The sequence below is a fragment of the Pan paniscus genome, chromosome X, assembly GCF_029289425.2.
Source record: "Pan paniscus chromosome X, NHGRI_mPanPan1-v2.0_pri, whole genome shotgun sequence".
NCBI classification, from domain to species: Eukaryota; Metazoa; Chordata; class Mammalia; order Primates; family Hominidae; genus Pan; species Pan paniscus.
In genome coordinates, this window is record NC_073272.2 from 154,458,117 (window position 1) to 154,472,763 (window position 14,647).

Below are 14,647 nucleotides of genomic sequence, written 5' to 3' on the forward strand. Positions count from 1 at the left end.
TTCTGACCAACGAGAAGAGTGTTTATTTGCTGGGGGCATCTGAGACAGCAGAGGTGGTACACAGAGAAGATGCTGCTCTGGCAGTGAGGGAGGGATTCCGTGGAAGCTGCAGGCAGCCATCTTTTCATCCTCGGAGGTGGTGGCCTGGGATGTAGCAGATACCAACGCAGAGGGAGGCAGAAGACACTGGATGAAATCGCTCACCTGCTGCCAATGCCAATACCACTGGACTTTCACTTTCATAAGCCAAGAAATTTCCGTTAACTGATTAAACAAATTGCCTTTATTGTTAAACCAATGATTGGATATCAGAAACAGCCTAGCTAATATAGCTCCTTTTGGATAAAAGTAGAAGCCTCACATTCACCTTTAATGTTATTTCACTTTTTCCAAAATCAATCTCCTGGCACCACACAAACAAGAACACTGGTAAATGTATCACCTGAACTGCAGGCCACACATGCTCACGAGTGTGTCCCTGCCGTAGGTGGCTTTGAAGCCATATACATGGCTCTCCAGCTCTCGTGGGGGGCCAGGGGCTTCTGTGTGCTCTTCAAAGCCTTCACCCATTGGGCCTCTGTCCATCTTTCCAGCCTGGGGACCCAATATTTGCCCCACAAGGCCCAGGCAGGAGGGCCTCCAGCATGAGCAGCCCTGACCACACTGTGAGCAGCTCACTTGGCAAGGGTGAAGGGCCGGAGTGGCGTCCTCCTGATGTGGCTTCCTTCCAGCCTCTACCACCCCTGGGGGCCTCCTCCAAGGAGCAGGTGGTTAGATGTCCTCTTGTGCCCGCACACACGGCAGGGTGGAGGAGGATGAACCGGAACCCAGCCCATGCTTCTGCCCCCACCCTGGCACCCCAAGGTTTCCTCTCAGGCAACAAGGAGCACACAAAGTGAGCCCCTGTACACAGGTGACTGGGATGTGTTCATCTTCCACGGGGAGGCCAGTGCTGGGGACGAGGACAAAGGCCTACGCCCAGTCCCAGCTCTGACACTGCCTTGCTGAGTCACCCATCAGCCCTAACGCTTCCTGGACGAGACAAGCAGATAGGGTGCCCCAGAGAGGAGCTGTGTCACTAAGGGCCAGGACACCCCATCTCTGGGTCACACTTGGCCACGGCTTCATTTTTGGCTTCAGTTTGTTTACTGAACAGAAGGGAGAGGGGCCCTGTGAGACAGAGGACACTGACTCAGGTCGGTGAGTGGCCCTCACTGTATAGAGTCCATGGCTGGGGACCAAGTGGCACTGAGACTCGCCCAAAGTCACATCACAGAGCTGGGGTGCCTTGCTGACTCCCTGGCCCCAATCTGCTTTTCCATTTGTCGAACGCACACTGGCACACTGGCTGCAGCAGCTGCGGGGGTCGGGGGGTTCCAGGGCTGGCTGTCACTTGGCCTCCTGCAGAGGTAAGCTGAGGGCTATGTTGGACCCGCCAGAAGTCAGGTGACAGCTGCTTTCCCTTTCAGGATCGGGAGGGAGTCACCTGAGGGTATATTCTCAGTGGGCTAAACATGACACGCGAGAGCCCAGCTCTCCAAGCGGCCCCTTCCTCCTTCTCACACCAAGGCACTTTCAGAAGCCGCTGGATTCCGACTGGGGCTGTGCCACTTCATCGCCGGTGCCTCTGCTGTGCCGGCTCTCCTCTTCTGAGGGTGTGGAAGCAAACCCAGGTCAAGCTGTGAGGAGTGCCTAGCACCTGGCCAGAGCCAGGTACATGCCAGCTATGATGATGATGAGCCCAACCGCAACAGGAGAACACACTTAGTGCGACATGCAGCGGTAGCCTGGCGTTGGGCACCTCCCCATGCTCCGAGAATTCTATTTGGAGAAGCCCTTCTCCATTGTCTCAGTCACTTCAGGGTGCAGGAAGCGGCTGGCCAACCGTTCGATGTCGTCCAGCGTCAGGCGACTCAGGGACCTCTCGTAATCCTGGGGAGAGAAGGGCAGGAAGATTCAGGGGCTGCCAGTGCGGGGGGGCCATACACTGCAACAGAGGTAGGGGCTGGGAGCAACTGGGCCTGAAGAGGATGCCCAGGGTTACCCTTCTCACCCTCTGTAGCTGTTCCAGGACCCTGCTGGCATCTGCCGCACTGAAGTGGCGGGCCAAGACTTTGGAGATCAGCTGCCAGACCTGCGGGGGTGGGGAGTCGGCCAGCCTCTGGGCCTCGCCTTCTTCTAGTAGCACCTTCTCCAGGGGTTTGACCACTAGGTTGAGCTTGGAGTTGGGCCCGATGCTATAATCCGAGAGTCGTTTCCCATCTGCCAAAGACAGATCGATGGGTTCCTCCTCCTCCACCGCCGTGGGGGTGGCCCGGGACGCGAGGCCGCCTCGGGCGGCGGGAGCGGAGCGCTGCGGCATCCGGCTGTGAGGCATGCGGCCGCCTCCCTTGGGGTCATGTGGCGCTTGGCGCCCGCACCCCGACCCGACACACGGCTGCTGGCCTCGGCCCGCGCACCCCGGTCCCGCTTCCTGCGGGGCTCCCCGGGCGTCTCCTCTCCCTGGGTACCTGCCAGGGCCTTGCCCTTGAACAGCAGCCGCTGCTGGCGCACTGGGACGTTCAGCTTCTCGGAGACCAGCTGCTTCAGCGTGGACACCAGCTCGTCCTCTGGCACCTGGCCGCGCGGAGGGTGGGAGGCAAGGGTTGAGCCCGCGGCCCCCAGACGGCGAAGCCCACGCGTCCGCTCCCGAGGGCAGCTCTCCCGGCTCCCAGCCCTCGGCCCGGCCGCCCCGTGCCCGCCCTCGGCCCTGCCGGTCCCCCTGCCAGGAGCGGGCGAGAGAGCGCGCCGGACCCGGCGGCCCGGCCCGGGGACCCTACCTGCAGGCTGCACTCGCGGCCCTGCAGCGCCTTCACCGTCAGCTGCATGGCGGTCGCGACGGCGTCCACTCGCGCCGGCGCGCACCCCAACCACCCCCCGCCGCGCGCCGCCGCCCCGGGCGCGCGCTGGAACCGCCCGCCGCCGCCGGAAGCAGCGAGAGGGGCGCGCCCGCCGCCCGCGCTTCCCGGCCCCGCCCTCCTGCCCCGTCCACGCCCCGGCCCCGCCCCCCGGCCCAATTGCGCCCCGGGAGGAGTCCCCCCGGGGTCCCGCCTAGCACGCGCGCATCGACCGCCCTGGCCGGCGGACCCCTCCCAAAGCAACGACGCGGGGGAGTTGGGAGCAGGAACCAGTCGGGCCAGGTTGGCGTCATCTGGGAGCTGGGACATGGAGAAGGGAGGGCCAGAAGGTACGCTCGCCCCCGCGGACTGCCTGGACCACCCCACGCGCCAGGACTGCTGGCGGCGCCTGGCCCTGCATACCCACAGACGGCCCGCCCCCGCCCCCTGTCTGGTGGCTTTCTACCTCCTCCTTTCTGGTCTGGCTGCGAAACGCTCCACTGAGCTTGAGAGGGGGCAGGGGGGCTACGCCTCTGCCCTCATCCTCCCACCTCTCCCAGAGTGGGGACACCCCCGGGGAGGGCTGATAGGGAAAGCCTATGCAGGGGTCACCGTGTCACCCAAGCTGGCCCTCCACCCTGGTCCACACTTACCCAGCACACTCTTTCTACCCCCACGCCCAGGCCCCAAAGGGCAAAGAGTAGAAGGGACCCAAGCTTGCTTCTCTCTTTTATTGAAATATATTTTCTGGGCAGCGCCCACCTACCTAACTCAGCATGGCCTCTTTGGCACTGAAAGCTGGAGAATAAAAAATCAGTAAAAAAAATAAGCCTGGATTTTTCTGAGTGCATAGTGCGTGAGAACTTTGGTGGAGTATGGGGGCTGGGGCTCATGAAAGCTTGACCCAGAGGCCTCAGGGAACTGGGAACAGGCTGCTGTAGATGAAGTGGCCGATGACCAAGGCCAGCATCTCGGAGGTGCCGCTCAGCGCCACAATGAAGGGGGCCTGGGAGGCATAGTCAGCTTGAAGGCGGCGGAGGGATAGCTGCAGCATGGCCAAGGCCAGCAGGCTGTTCTGCACCCCTACCTCAATGCTGACCGTCCGCCGCTGGGCCACTGGCAGCTTCAGACACGTGGCTAGGCAGTAGCCCACCAACAGGCCAACCAGGGGCACCGTGATACCCACCAGTACGATGGGTAGCCGGATGCCTGCCAGGATGAAGACCCCCATGCGATAGGCCAGGAAGAGGCCGCCCAGGAGGAGCACAAAGCTGAAGGGCTTGATGACCTGCAGCAGCAGCTGGGAGAACTTGGGGAGCTTGGACTTGATCAGCACGCCCACGGCTATGGGGATGGCGATGAACAGCAGGGTCCCCAGGATCTTGGAGATGGGCACGTGGAGTGTCTCATGGATGCTGAGCAGGCGGCTGTAGATGGCCGAAGACAGAGGCAAGAAGCCAGTGGCAGCCACCGTAGAGATGAAAGTCATGGAGATGGCCAGGGTGACGTCCCCTCCAAGAAGGAGGCTGAAGAGGTAGCTCCCCCCGCCGCCAGGCGACGAGCAGGTGATGATGAGGCCCAGAGCCAGGGCCTTGGGCAGCATGAAGACCTTGGCCATGAGGAAAGCGTACAAGGGCATGACCAGAAACTGGCCCAGGAGGCCCAGCAGCATGGGCTGGGGGCTCTGCATGAGCCCCTTCAGAACCTGGAGTTCCACTTTGCACCCAAACGAACACTTGTTGACAAAGATAAGAGGCAGGAGCAGGTAGAGGATTGGGTTTTCCGAGAAGTGGGCCAGGTCGGCGCTGAGGGTGGCAGGGGTGTCTTCAGCAGGTGAGACCTTGATGCAGAAGTCTCTCCGCTCCTCAATCAGTGTGGGCGGGGCCTCATGGGCGTCCACGAGCTGGATGTGGAGTGGGGCCAGCCCAGCCAGGCCTGAGTGGATGCTCACCACAAAGCCACCCCCGCCTCCCCAGGTTATAGCACTCACGTTCTTGATGGTCAGCACCTCTGTGTCCAGGGAGGTGACCCTGAGCATGGGGCCAGGCGCCGTCCTGTTGGCCTGGCCTGGGTACTGGCTGGAGATCACGATGATGCCCTCACTCTCCTCAGGAAACTCAAACTCCATCACAGAGCCATCTCCAATGCTCAAGTAGCGGCCCCCAGTCGGTGGCACGGTGTGACCCCCAGCAGTGCTGAGGCTGGTGCTGGCTGTCCCTCGGGCCCCCCACGGCAGGCTGATGAGCAGCAGGGCAGCCCTGAGCATGCTTAAGGGACCTGTGCCACCACCCTCGCCCCCCAGACCAGGCCACTGCTGAGAGCTGCCCTTGTCCTGCATTAACACCATGGCTCTTCCTGGAGGACGGATGGTGTGCCCAGGCCCTCTGCGGCTTAGGAGAACATCCCCACTGGTGCTGTTGGGTTGTCCTGAGAAGGGTTCATGGGTGGGTCCCAGTCCTGTGCTGTCTTCCTTGATGGCAGGGCTCTCCCTGAGGAGGTAAGGGACACAGAGAGGCAGCTGGTGAGGGTGCGCAGTCAAGAACCCAGGAGCATGGGGATCTGGAAGCCCACTGCTAAGAGTAAAACTCAGCAGGGACCCTTGCCCCACACTTAGGAAGGGAGAGGCAATGCCTAGTGATGGCCCTTGAGTGCCATTCAGCTGTGGCTCCCTGGCCCGCTCTACCTGCCCCTACAGTGACTCGATGAAGGTCCTGCTGGGAAGCAGGTCCTCCCTCCCCAGGGAAGTTGCCAGAAGGGGCAGCAGGAGTGGATCAGACAGAGCCACATGTCTACTGGGGGGGTTTGTCCTCCTTTTGTCAGAGCTCCCACTGGGCTGAGACTTTGAGCTCCCAGAGCCACTGCGTTACATCTGAGAGGCTGTGCTCAGAGTGCAGGGCTCCTTCCCATGCCCACATGCGCCCCTACCAGAGCCTCAAACTCAGTGGAATTATGAGCGTTTCTAGCGGCCAGCAACACCCCCTTCCACTTCTCAATCTGGGCAGCGACCACCGTAGTGTCACGTCACCTCCTAGAACTGGGGCAACCAGGATGGAGACACAACAGCTTTACATCACCCCTGTCAGTTGCCTCATGCACTGTTGTGTCCCAGTCCTAGAAGAGGCTGCCTCTATAGATCCTATCCGTCTTTGGCATTGGCCTCCCGTCATCTGAGACTGGGGTGAGGCTGAAGTAGGGAGCAGAGGTTAGGTTAAGCCAAAGGTTCATCCCGGCGAGCCTCCCCTATTCCTAGCTTAGGATGACATGGCCTCTGCTGGCTTGAAGTTCGGGTCACTTACCCTGGAGGCCTTGGTCCAGCCATGTGTCTTACCTCTGAAGAGGGAGGCAGGAAAACCAGTGGGGTGGGAGAGGCAAAGTACAGGAGCTAAGATGAAGGCACCAGGACTGAAGCCACCGGGGTGATACAAACCAGTTCAGAAGGGAAAGGCTAGGGGCCATCCACCCCATGCCCCATCCCTCCAGTAGGGCTGGCGGCTCTGAGTCACTCCAAGAGGGGTTTGGCCCAGATCCCACACCATTTCTGCTTGAGGGGCCGACAGAGTTTGAGCAGATGCACCCACAAGGCAGGGGAGGGAGTCCCGGCCCTTCCAAAACGGCCAAGTGTTCGGGGTAACTGGCAGTGCTAACAGGGGCTCCTCCCTACCTGGGAGTCCGGAAGTTGTCGGACGGGTGGCTAGCAGAGCTCGGGCGCGAACCTGGGAGGGAGGAAAGGAAGGGCACGCCGCCGTCCCACAGCCGGCGACCCGCTCGGGCCGTCTCGGAGTCTGGGGGGGCCCCTTACGCCATTCCTGGGCCCCGCGGCCCCGCCAGGCCTCGCAAACGCGCGGCGGCGGCGGCGGCCCTTCCCTGCCAGGCCCGGCCGGGCGCCCGAGTGGGCGATCGCGGAGCAGGGTCGGGGCCAGAGGCCGCCTCCCTTCCGGAGGCTCTCACCTGCCACAGCCACCGCGCAGCTTAGCTGCAGCGTCTGCCTGGCCGGCAGACGCCCGCGAGCTCGGCCTGTCAGGGCCCCGCCCCACCGAAGCCCCTCCCTTCCCCGCCCCGCGCGTCAGGGCCCCGCCCCCCCCTCAGCGTCCGGCTCAACTCCGGCTGCTCGCCGGGCTCCGACCGGTTGTGACGTCTCTGGGAGTGACGCGCCGGCGCGGGCGCGGTGCGGGTGAGCTGGTCGGCGCTTGGCGCTGCCTGGACCAATCGCTTGGCAGCGCATCTGAACCTGTTATGATCGCTGGGGCGACCCGCTCTGGGAGTGAGCCCCAGGCATTCCCGATTACGCTGCGACCTCTAAAGGCAATGGGACAGAGGGTTAGACGTTAGCAGGGCTGGGACGCCCGTGGGCTGCTGCTAGGGCTGGGAGCCCGGGGTTAGGGTTTTGGCCACGTTGCCGCTCAAGGTGCCCAGCCCTGGGGCCCCAGGGTTGAGTTTGACCGACCTGGACGCCAGGCTCTGTGCGGAGTTCCTCCTTTCGTTCAAGTATTGACCGAGCGCCTATTTCTATTTTATGTATTTATTTTCTGAGACTGAGTCTTGCTCTGTCACCCAGCCCGGAGTGCAGTGGCGCGATCTCGGCTCACTGCAACCTCCGCCTCCCTGCAACCTCCGCCTCCCTGCAACCTCCGCCTCCCGGGTTCAAGCCATTCTCCTCTCTAAGCCTCCCGCGTAGCTAAGATTACAGGCGCCCGCCCCCGCGCCCGGCTAATTTTTGTATTTTTAGTAGAGACGGGGTTTCACCATGTTGGCCAGGTTGGTCTCGAACTCCTGACCTCGTGAGCCACCCGCCTCGGCCTCGCAAAGTTCTGGGATTACAGGCGTGAGCCACTGCGCCCGGCGTACGCCAATTTCTATACTGTGGAACATTAAGTGGACTTGTCTGCTTTTCCAAACTTTGGCGCCACTAGCAAGGTGCAGAGGCTTTGTGGTAAAGGAAGAGAAAGAAGGCAGAAAGTTGGGGAAAAATATGATGGGAATGTGTAGAAAGAAGGTCGGAAGGCAGTACAGAAGACAGTACAGAGTGGGGGGGGATCATATGTTCCCAAAGCTTATTGGTGCAACTGGAATCAATCTGCACACTTCAACCTCTTGTCAAGACTGTGATGGAGTCGGAGGTATTTGCCCCGGGTAGGTGCACAAGACGCATGGTTGCAGATGTGGAAACAGAACAGAACAAAACCACCCACGTCTCTAATGTTTCAAATGAATGATATACATTTGTTTTTATTATTTATTTATTTATTTTTGAGACAGGGTCTCGCTCTGTCGCCTAGGCTGGAGTGCAGTGGCACAAGCTCGGCTGACTGCAACCTCCGCCTCCCGGATTCAAGCGATTCTCCTGCCTCAGCCTCCTGAGTAGCTGAGATTACAGGCGTGCGCCACTACCACCCGGCTAATTTTTATATTTTTTAGTAGAGACAGGGTTTGCCATGTTGGCCAGGCTGGTCTCAAATTCGTGACCTCAAACGATCCACCCGCCTCAGCCTCCCTAAGTGCTGGGATTACAGGTGTGAGCCACCGTGCCCAGCCAAATAATATACTTTTAATAAATTTATTGACATTTAAATTTATTTTAAAACTTTATTTATTTATTTAGAGACAGGGTCTCGCTCTGTTACCCAGGCTGGAATGCAGTAGTGCCATCATAATCACTGCAGCCTCGAACCCCTGGGCTCAAGCGATCTTCCCACCTCAGTATCCCAAGTAGCTGGGACTACAGGAGCATGCCACCATGCCCAGCTTAAAAAGTTTTTTTGGCCGGGTGCGGTGGCTAATGCCTGTAATCCCAGCACTTTGGGAGGCCGAGGCAGGCGGATCACGAGGTCAGGAGATTGAGACCATCCTGGCTAACACGGTGAGACCCCATCTCTACTAAAAATACAAACAAATTAGCCGGGCGTGGTGGTGGGTGTCTGTAGTCCCAGCTATCTGGGAGGCTGAGGCAGGACAATCTCTTGAACCCCGGGTTGGGGGAGGTTGCAGTGAGCCGAGATCGCGCCACTCTCCTCCAGCCTGGGCAACAGAGTGAGACTCCCATCTCAAAAAAAAAAAAATTGATTTTTGTGTGTGTTTTACAAAGTTCAAGTTAGTATGTGCGCATAATATGAGCAAATATACATATGCTGAGGGTTGCTCCAAGGGTTTGATGTGTGGATGATCAAAAACATTTGCAGCCATAGCTCTCAGCCATTGTTTAGCCTCCAGGGATCACTAAGGCAGAAGTGATTTGTGTGTTTGTACTTGGTGTTCTGGAAAGGTTGTTCTGTCCCTTTCAAATGGGGTTGAAGGGTCCTGATGGAAGTAGACAGTATTTAGACTAGGACAAGTGAAAGGGCTGGACTAGGCACATGCTGGGGCTGAAGACTGCAATTTGGAAAACGGCAGTAAGGGTAGGGATTGTCTGAGGATGGGGTAAAATTGGCCAGAGGGAGAAAGGAGTCAGCTGGAAAAGCCAAAGAAGGAAAACCAAAAACGTTGTGTCCTTCTTGAAGGAAAAGGGAATTTTTGTATTCCACTTGCCTGTGCTGTTGGGCCTGCCTGACGCTGTCAGTAAAATTCACCTGGAACTAGCCACTTGGCAGCCACCAATTCTTGTTTTTGCCAGGTGTCAAGGAGAGCAAATGCAGTCAGAAGACTGCTGTCTGTTATTGTCAATCACTTCAGCCTTCCCTGAAAAGCCCAAGTGGGCAGGTGGGATATCTGACATGAAGAATTTGGTGGCTTTGTCTGCAGGAAAAGGGAATAGCAAAATTAAAGGCAAGACAATGTTCCTAGTTGGTTTAGGGAATCAGTAATTTACCCCAGGGTGCGGGTGGCTCACGCCTGTTATCTCAGCACTTTGGGAGACCGAGGCGGGTGGATCACTTGAGCTCAGGAGTTCAAGACCAGCCTGGGCAACATGGCAAAACCCCGTCTCTACAAAAAATACAAAAATTAGCCTGGCATGGTGGCATGTACCTGTACTCCCAGCTACTCGGAAGGCTGATGTGGGAGGGTCGCTTGAACCCCGGGAGATGGAGGCTGCAGTGAGCTGAGATGGCACCACTGCACTCCAGCCTGGGCAACAAAGTGAGACCTTGACTCAAAATAATAATAATAATAATAATAGTAATAATAATAATAATTTACCCTAGAAGAGAAGGAGGAAGAGGTGAGGTTATCTAGTGCCCAAAGAGAAGTCATCTGGACCGAAAAAACAGATGGAACAAATGATAGCAACATCAACACATTTCAGATGGGAGGCCCAGGTGTTATGTAATAAGGTCACAGTGGTGACCCTGAGAGGCATGCCTACCTCTGCTCTTCAGGCAGGGACCTCTAGAAACAGGATTTTTTTTTTTTTTTTTTTGAGACAGAGTCTCACTCTATCGCCCGGGCTGGAATGCAGTGGCACAGTCTTGGCTCACTGCAACCTCTGCCTCCCGGGTTCAAGTGATTCTCCTACCTCAGCCTCCCAAGTAGCTGGGATTACAGGTATGTACCACCACACCCAGCTAATTTTTGTATTTTTAGTAGAGGTGGGGTTTCACCATGTTGGCCAGGCTGGTCTCAAACTCCTGACCTCAGGTGATCCACCCACCTCGGCCTCCCAAAGTGCTGGGATTACAGGCATAAGCCACCGTGCCTGGCCCAGAAACAGTATTTGATAAATAAAGAGGCCAGGTGAGGTGGCTCATACCTGTAATCCCAGCATTTTGGGAGGCTGAGGAGGGAAGATTGCTTGAGCCCAGGAGTTTGAGACCAGCCCGGGCATCATGGGAAGACCCTATTTCTACATAAACAGATTTTAAAAAAAATTTAAAAAGGCATGGAAGGCATATGCTAGTGTAAGTATGAGGTACATTGAGTATCCACAGGGAAGTGTAATGACACCTGTCACTTTTGCCTGCCCAGCATCAGGTTGCAGCACCTTAGTTTTCTTTGGGGGAACCATCCCTCCTCCACTCTCAGTACACATGGTTTGCATGTGGATGACCCCAACGCTGGGCCCTGGAGTGGGCACATAACCAGGTATAACCAGCCAGCCACTCAGAGTGGGCAGACATCATGCCATAATCCAGTCTGGACCAGTGAGGGTTAGTCCCCAGGAACTTGTACTGAAGTATTGGGAATGCCATCCTAAGTCACAGAGAGGGAGACTAAAAGAAAATGGTATTTATTTGGAATGGGTACTGCAATGGGAATGTGTGTGCCATAGTAAACTGTGTATATTCAGGGAGGCGAAGGGAGAAAAAGGGTTTTGTTGTTGTTTTTTAAGGTAGGGTCTCACTCTGTTGCCCAGGGTGGAGTGCAGTGGTGTGATACTGGCTAACTGCAGCCTTCACCTCCTGGACTCAGGTGACCCTTCCACTTCAGCCCCCTCGAGTAGCTGGGACTACAGGCATGTGCCACCATGCCTGGCTAATTTTTTTGCATTTTTTGTAGAGATGGGGTTTAACCATGTTGCCTTACACTGGTCCCAAACTCCTGGGCTTAAGCAATTCTCCTGTCTCGGCCTTCCAAAGTGCTGGGATTACAAACATGAGCCATTGCAGCAGGCTGACAAAGGTGTTTTTTGTTTGTTTGTTTGTTTGTTTGTTTTTGAGATGGAGTTTGGCTCTTGTTGCCCAGGCTGGAGTGCAATGGCGCGATCTCAGCTCACTGCAACCTCCGCCTCCTGGATTCAAGCGATTCTCCTGCCTCAGCCTCCTGAGTAGCTGGGATTACAGGCACCCGCCACCACGCCCGGCTGATTTTGTATTTTTAGTAGAGACGGGGTTTCACTATGTTGGTCAGACTGGTCTTGAACTCCCGACCTCAGGTGATCCGCCTTCCTCAGCCTCCCAAAGTGCTGGGATTACAGGTGTGAACCACCGTGCCCGGCTGAGAAAAGTTTTTAAAGAAAAAATGAGAATTACATAATTGTTTTCAGGTAATTATTCTTGGCTACAAGGATTAATAACAAAGGTGGCATCAGTCCAAATTTTGACAGGCAGTTGCTGGGTAGATGTGTTCACAGAAGTATTTTCTGTGTGTAAGGTGATGAGACTGCAAAAACTATATCACTATGGTGATGATAGCCGTTGTACAGGGTTATAGTTTTTGCAGTCTCATGATGGGTTTTGCTATCAGGCATCACACATGAGAACCTTCCCTTCATGGCCTTCCCCAGCTCCGGTTTTCAGGTTTTTTTTTTTTTTAAGGTGGGGTCTTGCTATGTGACCCTGGCTGGAAGTGCAGTGGCTTTTCACGGAGCGATCCTACTACTGATCAGCATGGGAGTTTTTATTTGCTCTGTTTCTGAGCTGGGCTGGTTCACTCTTCCTTAGGAAACCTGGTGGTCTCCTGCTCCCAGGAGATTACCATATTGATGCTGAGTTTAGTGAAGACACCAGATCAGAATAGCATACCACAGCCCAGAAATCCTGGGCTCAAGTGGTCCTCCTGCCTCAGCCTCCCCAGTAGCTAGGAATACAGGTGTGTACTACCATGCCTGGCTAATTTTTAAAAATTTTTCGTAGAGACAGGGTCTCCCTATGTTGCTCAGGCTCATCTCGAACTCCTAGGCTCAAGGGATCCTCCCATGACAGCCTCCCAAAGTGCTAGATTACAGGGGTGAGCCACCGCACCTGGCCTAGCATGGAAGTTTTAACCTGCTCCATTTCCAGCCTGGGCTGGTTCATTCCTCCCTAGACAACCTAGTGGTCCTCCATTCCCAGGATACTGATGCTGAGCTTTTTGTGGACACCTGATCGGCCTGGCATACTACAGCCCAGAACTCCTGGGCTCAAGCAATTCTCCTGCTGCAGCCTCCTGAGTAGCTAGGACTACAGGCATGTGCCACCACACCTGGCAGGGTTTTTTTTGTTTTTGTTTTTGTTTTTTTTTTAATGAGACAGAGTCTCACTTTGTCACCCAGGCTGGAGTGCAGTGGTGCGATCTTGGCTCACTGCAACCTCCGTCTCCCAGGTTCCAGCAATTCTCCCACCTCAACCTCCTGAGTAGCTGGGACTACAGGCCTGCATCACCATGCCTGGCTAATTTTTGTATTTTTACTAGAGACAGGGTTTTACCATGTTGGCCAGGATGGTCTCAAACTCCTGACCTCAAGTGATCCACCCACCTCAGCCTCCCAAAGTGCTGGGATTACAGGCGTGAGCCACTGCACCTGTTTTGTTTTTAATACAAGTGACTCCATTTTGCTTCTGGCAACTTTCACATTTCCCCTTTTTGATCGTGATCTTTCTTCAAAAGCAGTAGGTTTGGATTGTCCCTCAGTGCTGGGATGGACCTGTCCTGGGTTGTTGGTCTGGTTCCAGATAAGAGGGAGTGATTGACAACTAAGAGTCAGTGTCAAAACCCCTTTAGGCACATCTGAGCAACAATGGAAATTTGGAGAGAGTTGCACTCAGACTAAGTCTACCTGAAGTCCATCGTTAAATTCTATTTTTTCTGTTCTGTGGTCTTTTGGCCATCATCTGGAAGCCCCGTGCCAGCATACTCTGTTAGCAGCTGTACTTCTGCAGAAGTTTCACAAGTAACAAGTACAAATTGTTAAAAGGAAAATACAAATTAATATTAGTAGTAATATGATACCCCCAGTTTTCATAATAGTTTTGAGCTATGAACCTAGGCTTAAAGGCAATCAAGTGAATAAATCAAATGACCATGGGGAATTAGCTGAGACCCATTATAACCTATGTGACCTGTTATAACCTATGTTTTGTAATTTCGTGTATATGGGGCCTCAAGTTCCCCAGGGGAATTTATCCAGGTTCAGCATGTGCTATTAGCAATAGAACAGATATTTCCTGATTTAACCAATAGATGCTGAAGGATCTCTTAGGTCAGGTTCTGTGAGGTTACTGACAGAAGCTATTGATTGTGCAATTTCAATTACACCATTATCCTGTCAACGAAAAGGCAGACATAAGAAAGGAAAAATTAAGAGTGACAAGATTTTCATTTTGATGGGTGAAGCTCTCAACTTCTTTTTTTTTTGAGATGGAGTCTCGCTCTGTCGCCCAGGCTGGAGTGCAGCAGCATGATCTTGGCTTACTGCAACCTCCAACTCCCAGGTTCAAGCAATTCTCCTGCCTCAGCCTCCCGAGTAGCTGGGATTACAGGTGCGTGCCACCACAGCCAGCTAATTTTTAAAAAATATTTTTGGTAGAGATGGGGTTTCACCATGTTGGCCAGACTGGTCTTGAACTCCTGACCCCAAGTGATCCGCCCACCTCGGCCTCCTAAAGTGCTGGGATGACAGGCCTGAAGCCACCGCGCCCAGCCGAAGCGCTCAACTTCTTGTTCTGGTTTGCAGTTTGAATATCTCTGGTTATGGCATCAGGTGGTTTGGAGAACTTCCTGTGTGACCCATACATCAGGCATGAGACTTGTCCCTGGATATTTATACCAAGTTTTCCAGCTTCAGCTTCAAGGCCTTTAGCAACATAACAGGTTTTTTTCTTAGTTGGAGAGTTTTAGCCAAATATTAGAGGAAATTAGGAGGATTTGGGGTCTAGTCCCGTCTTCATGTAGATAAGAAACAATGCAAAGGGCTGCAATCTAATAGCAGGCATGTTTTAGTGTTTTTCCTTTAGAAACAACTTTTTCTGGGAGGCCAAGACGGGCGGATCACGAGGTCAGGAGATCGAGACCATCCTGGCTAACACGGTGAAACCCCGTCTCTACTAAAAATACAAAAAAAAAAAAAAAAAAAAAAAAATAGCCAGGCGTGGTGGCGCACACCTGTAGTCCCAGCTACAGATTTTTTTTGAGACAGAGTCTCG

At 55.0% G+C, this 14,647-nt stretch overlaps 2 protein-coding genes across 6 annotated transcripts; both read right to left on the minus strand.

The window, feature by feature from the left end:
• On the minus strand, positions 1-2,979 carry UBL4A (ubiquitin like 4A). The gene is made up of 4 exons (XM_034949651.2): positions 2,820-2,979; positions 2,511-2,616; positions 2,054-2,262; positions 1-1,932 (listed from the first exon to the last, which is right to left on the minus strand). The coding sequence occupies exons 1-4, from the start codon at positions 2,865-2,867 to the stop codon at positions 1,822-1,824; spliced, it is 474 nt and encodes a 157-aa protein (XP_034805542.1). The 5' UTR covers positions 2,868-2,979; the 3' UTR covers positions 1-1,821.
• Positions 2,980-3,593: 614 nt separating this feature from the next.
• On the minus strand, positions 3,594-6,923 carry SLC10A3 (solute carrier family 10 member 3). 5 transcript variants are annotated; one of them, XM_003806353.4, is made up of 4 exons: positions 6,825-6,913; positions 6,538-6,589; positions 4,867-5,365; positions 3,594-4,779 (listed from the first exon to the last, which is right to left on the minus strand). In XM_003806353.4, the coding sequence occupies exons 3-4, from the start codon at positions 5,221-5,223 to the stop codon at positions 3,790-3,792; spliced, it is 1,347 nt and encodes a 448-aa protein (XP_003806401.2). In that variant the 5' UTR covers positions 5,224-5,365; positions 6,538-6,589; positions 6,825-6,913; the 3' UTR covers positions 3,594-3,789. The 5 variants fall into 5 exon arrangements, with proteins under 5 accessions (XP_003806401.2, XP_008951039.2, XP_063457776.1 ...); XM_008952791.4 differs by having other exon boundaries at positions 3,594-5,365; positions 6,825-6,923; XM_063601706.1 differs by having other exon boundaries at positions 3,594-5,365; positions 6,173-6,589; positions 6,825-6,897.
• Between the last annotated feature and the right edge of the window lie 7,724 nt (positions 6,924-14,647).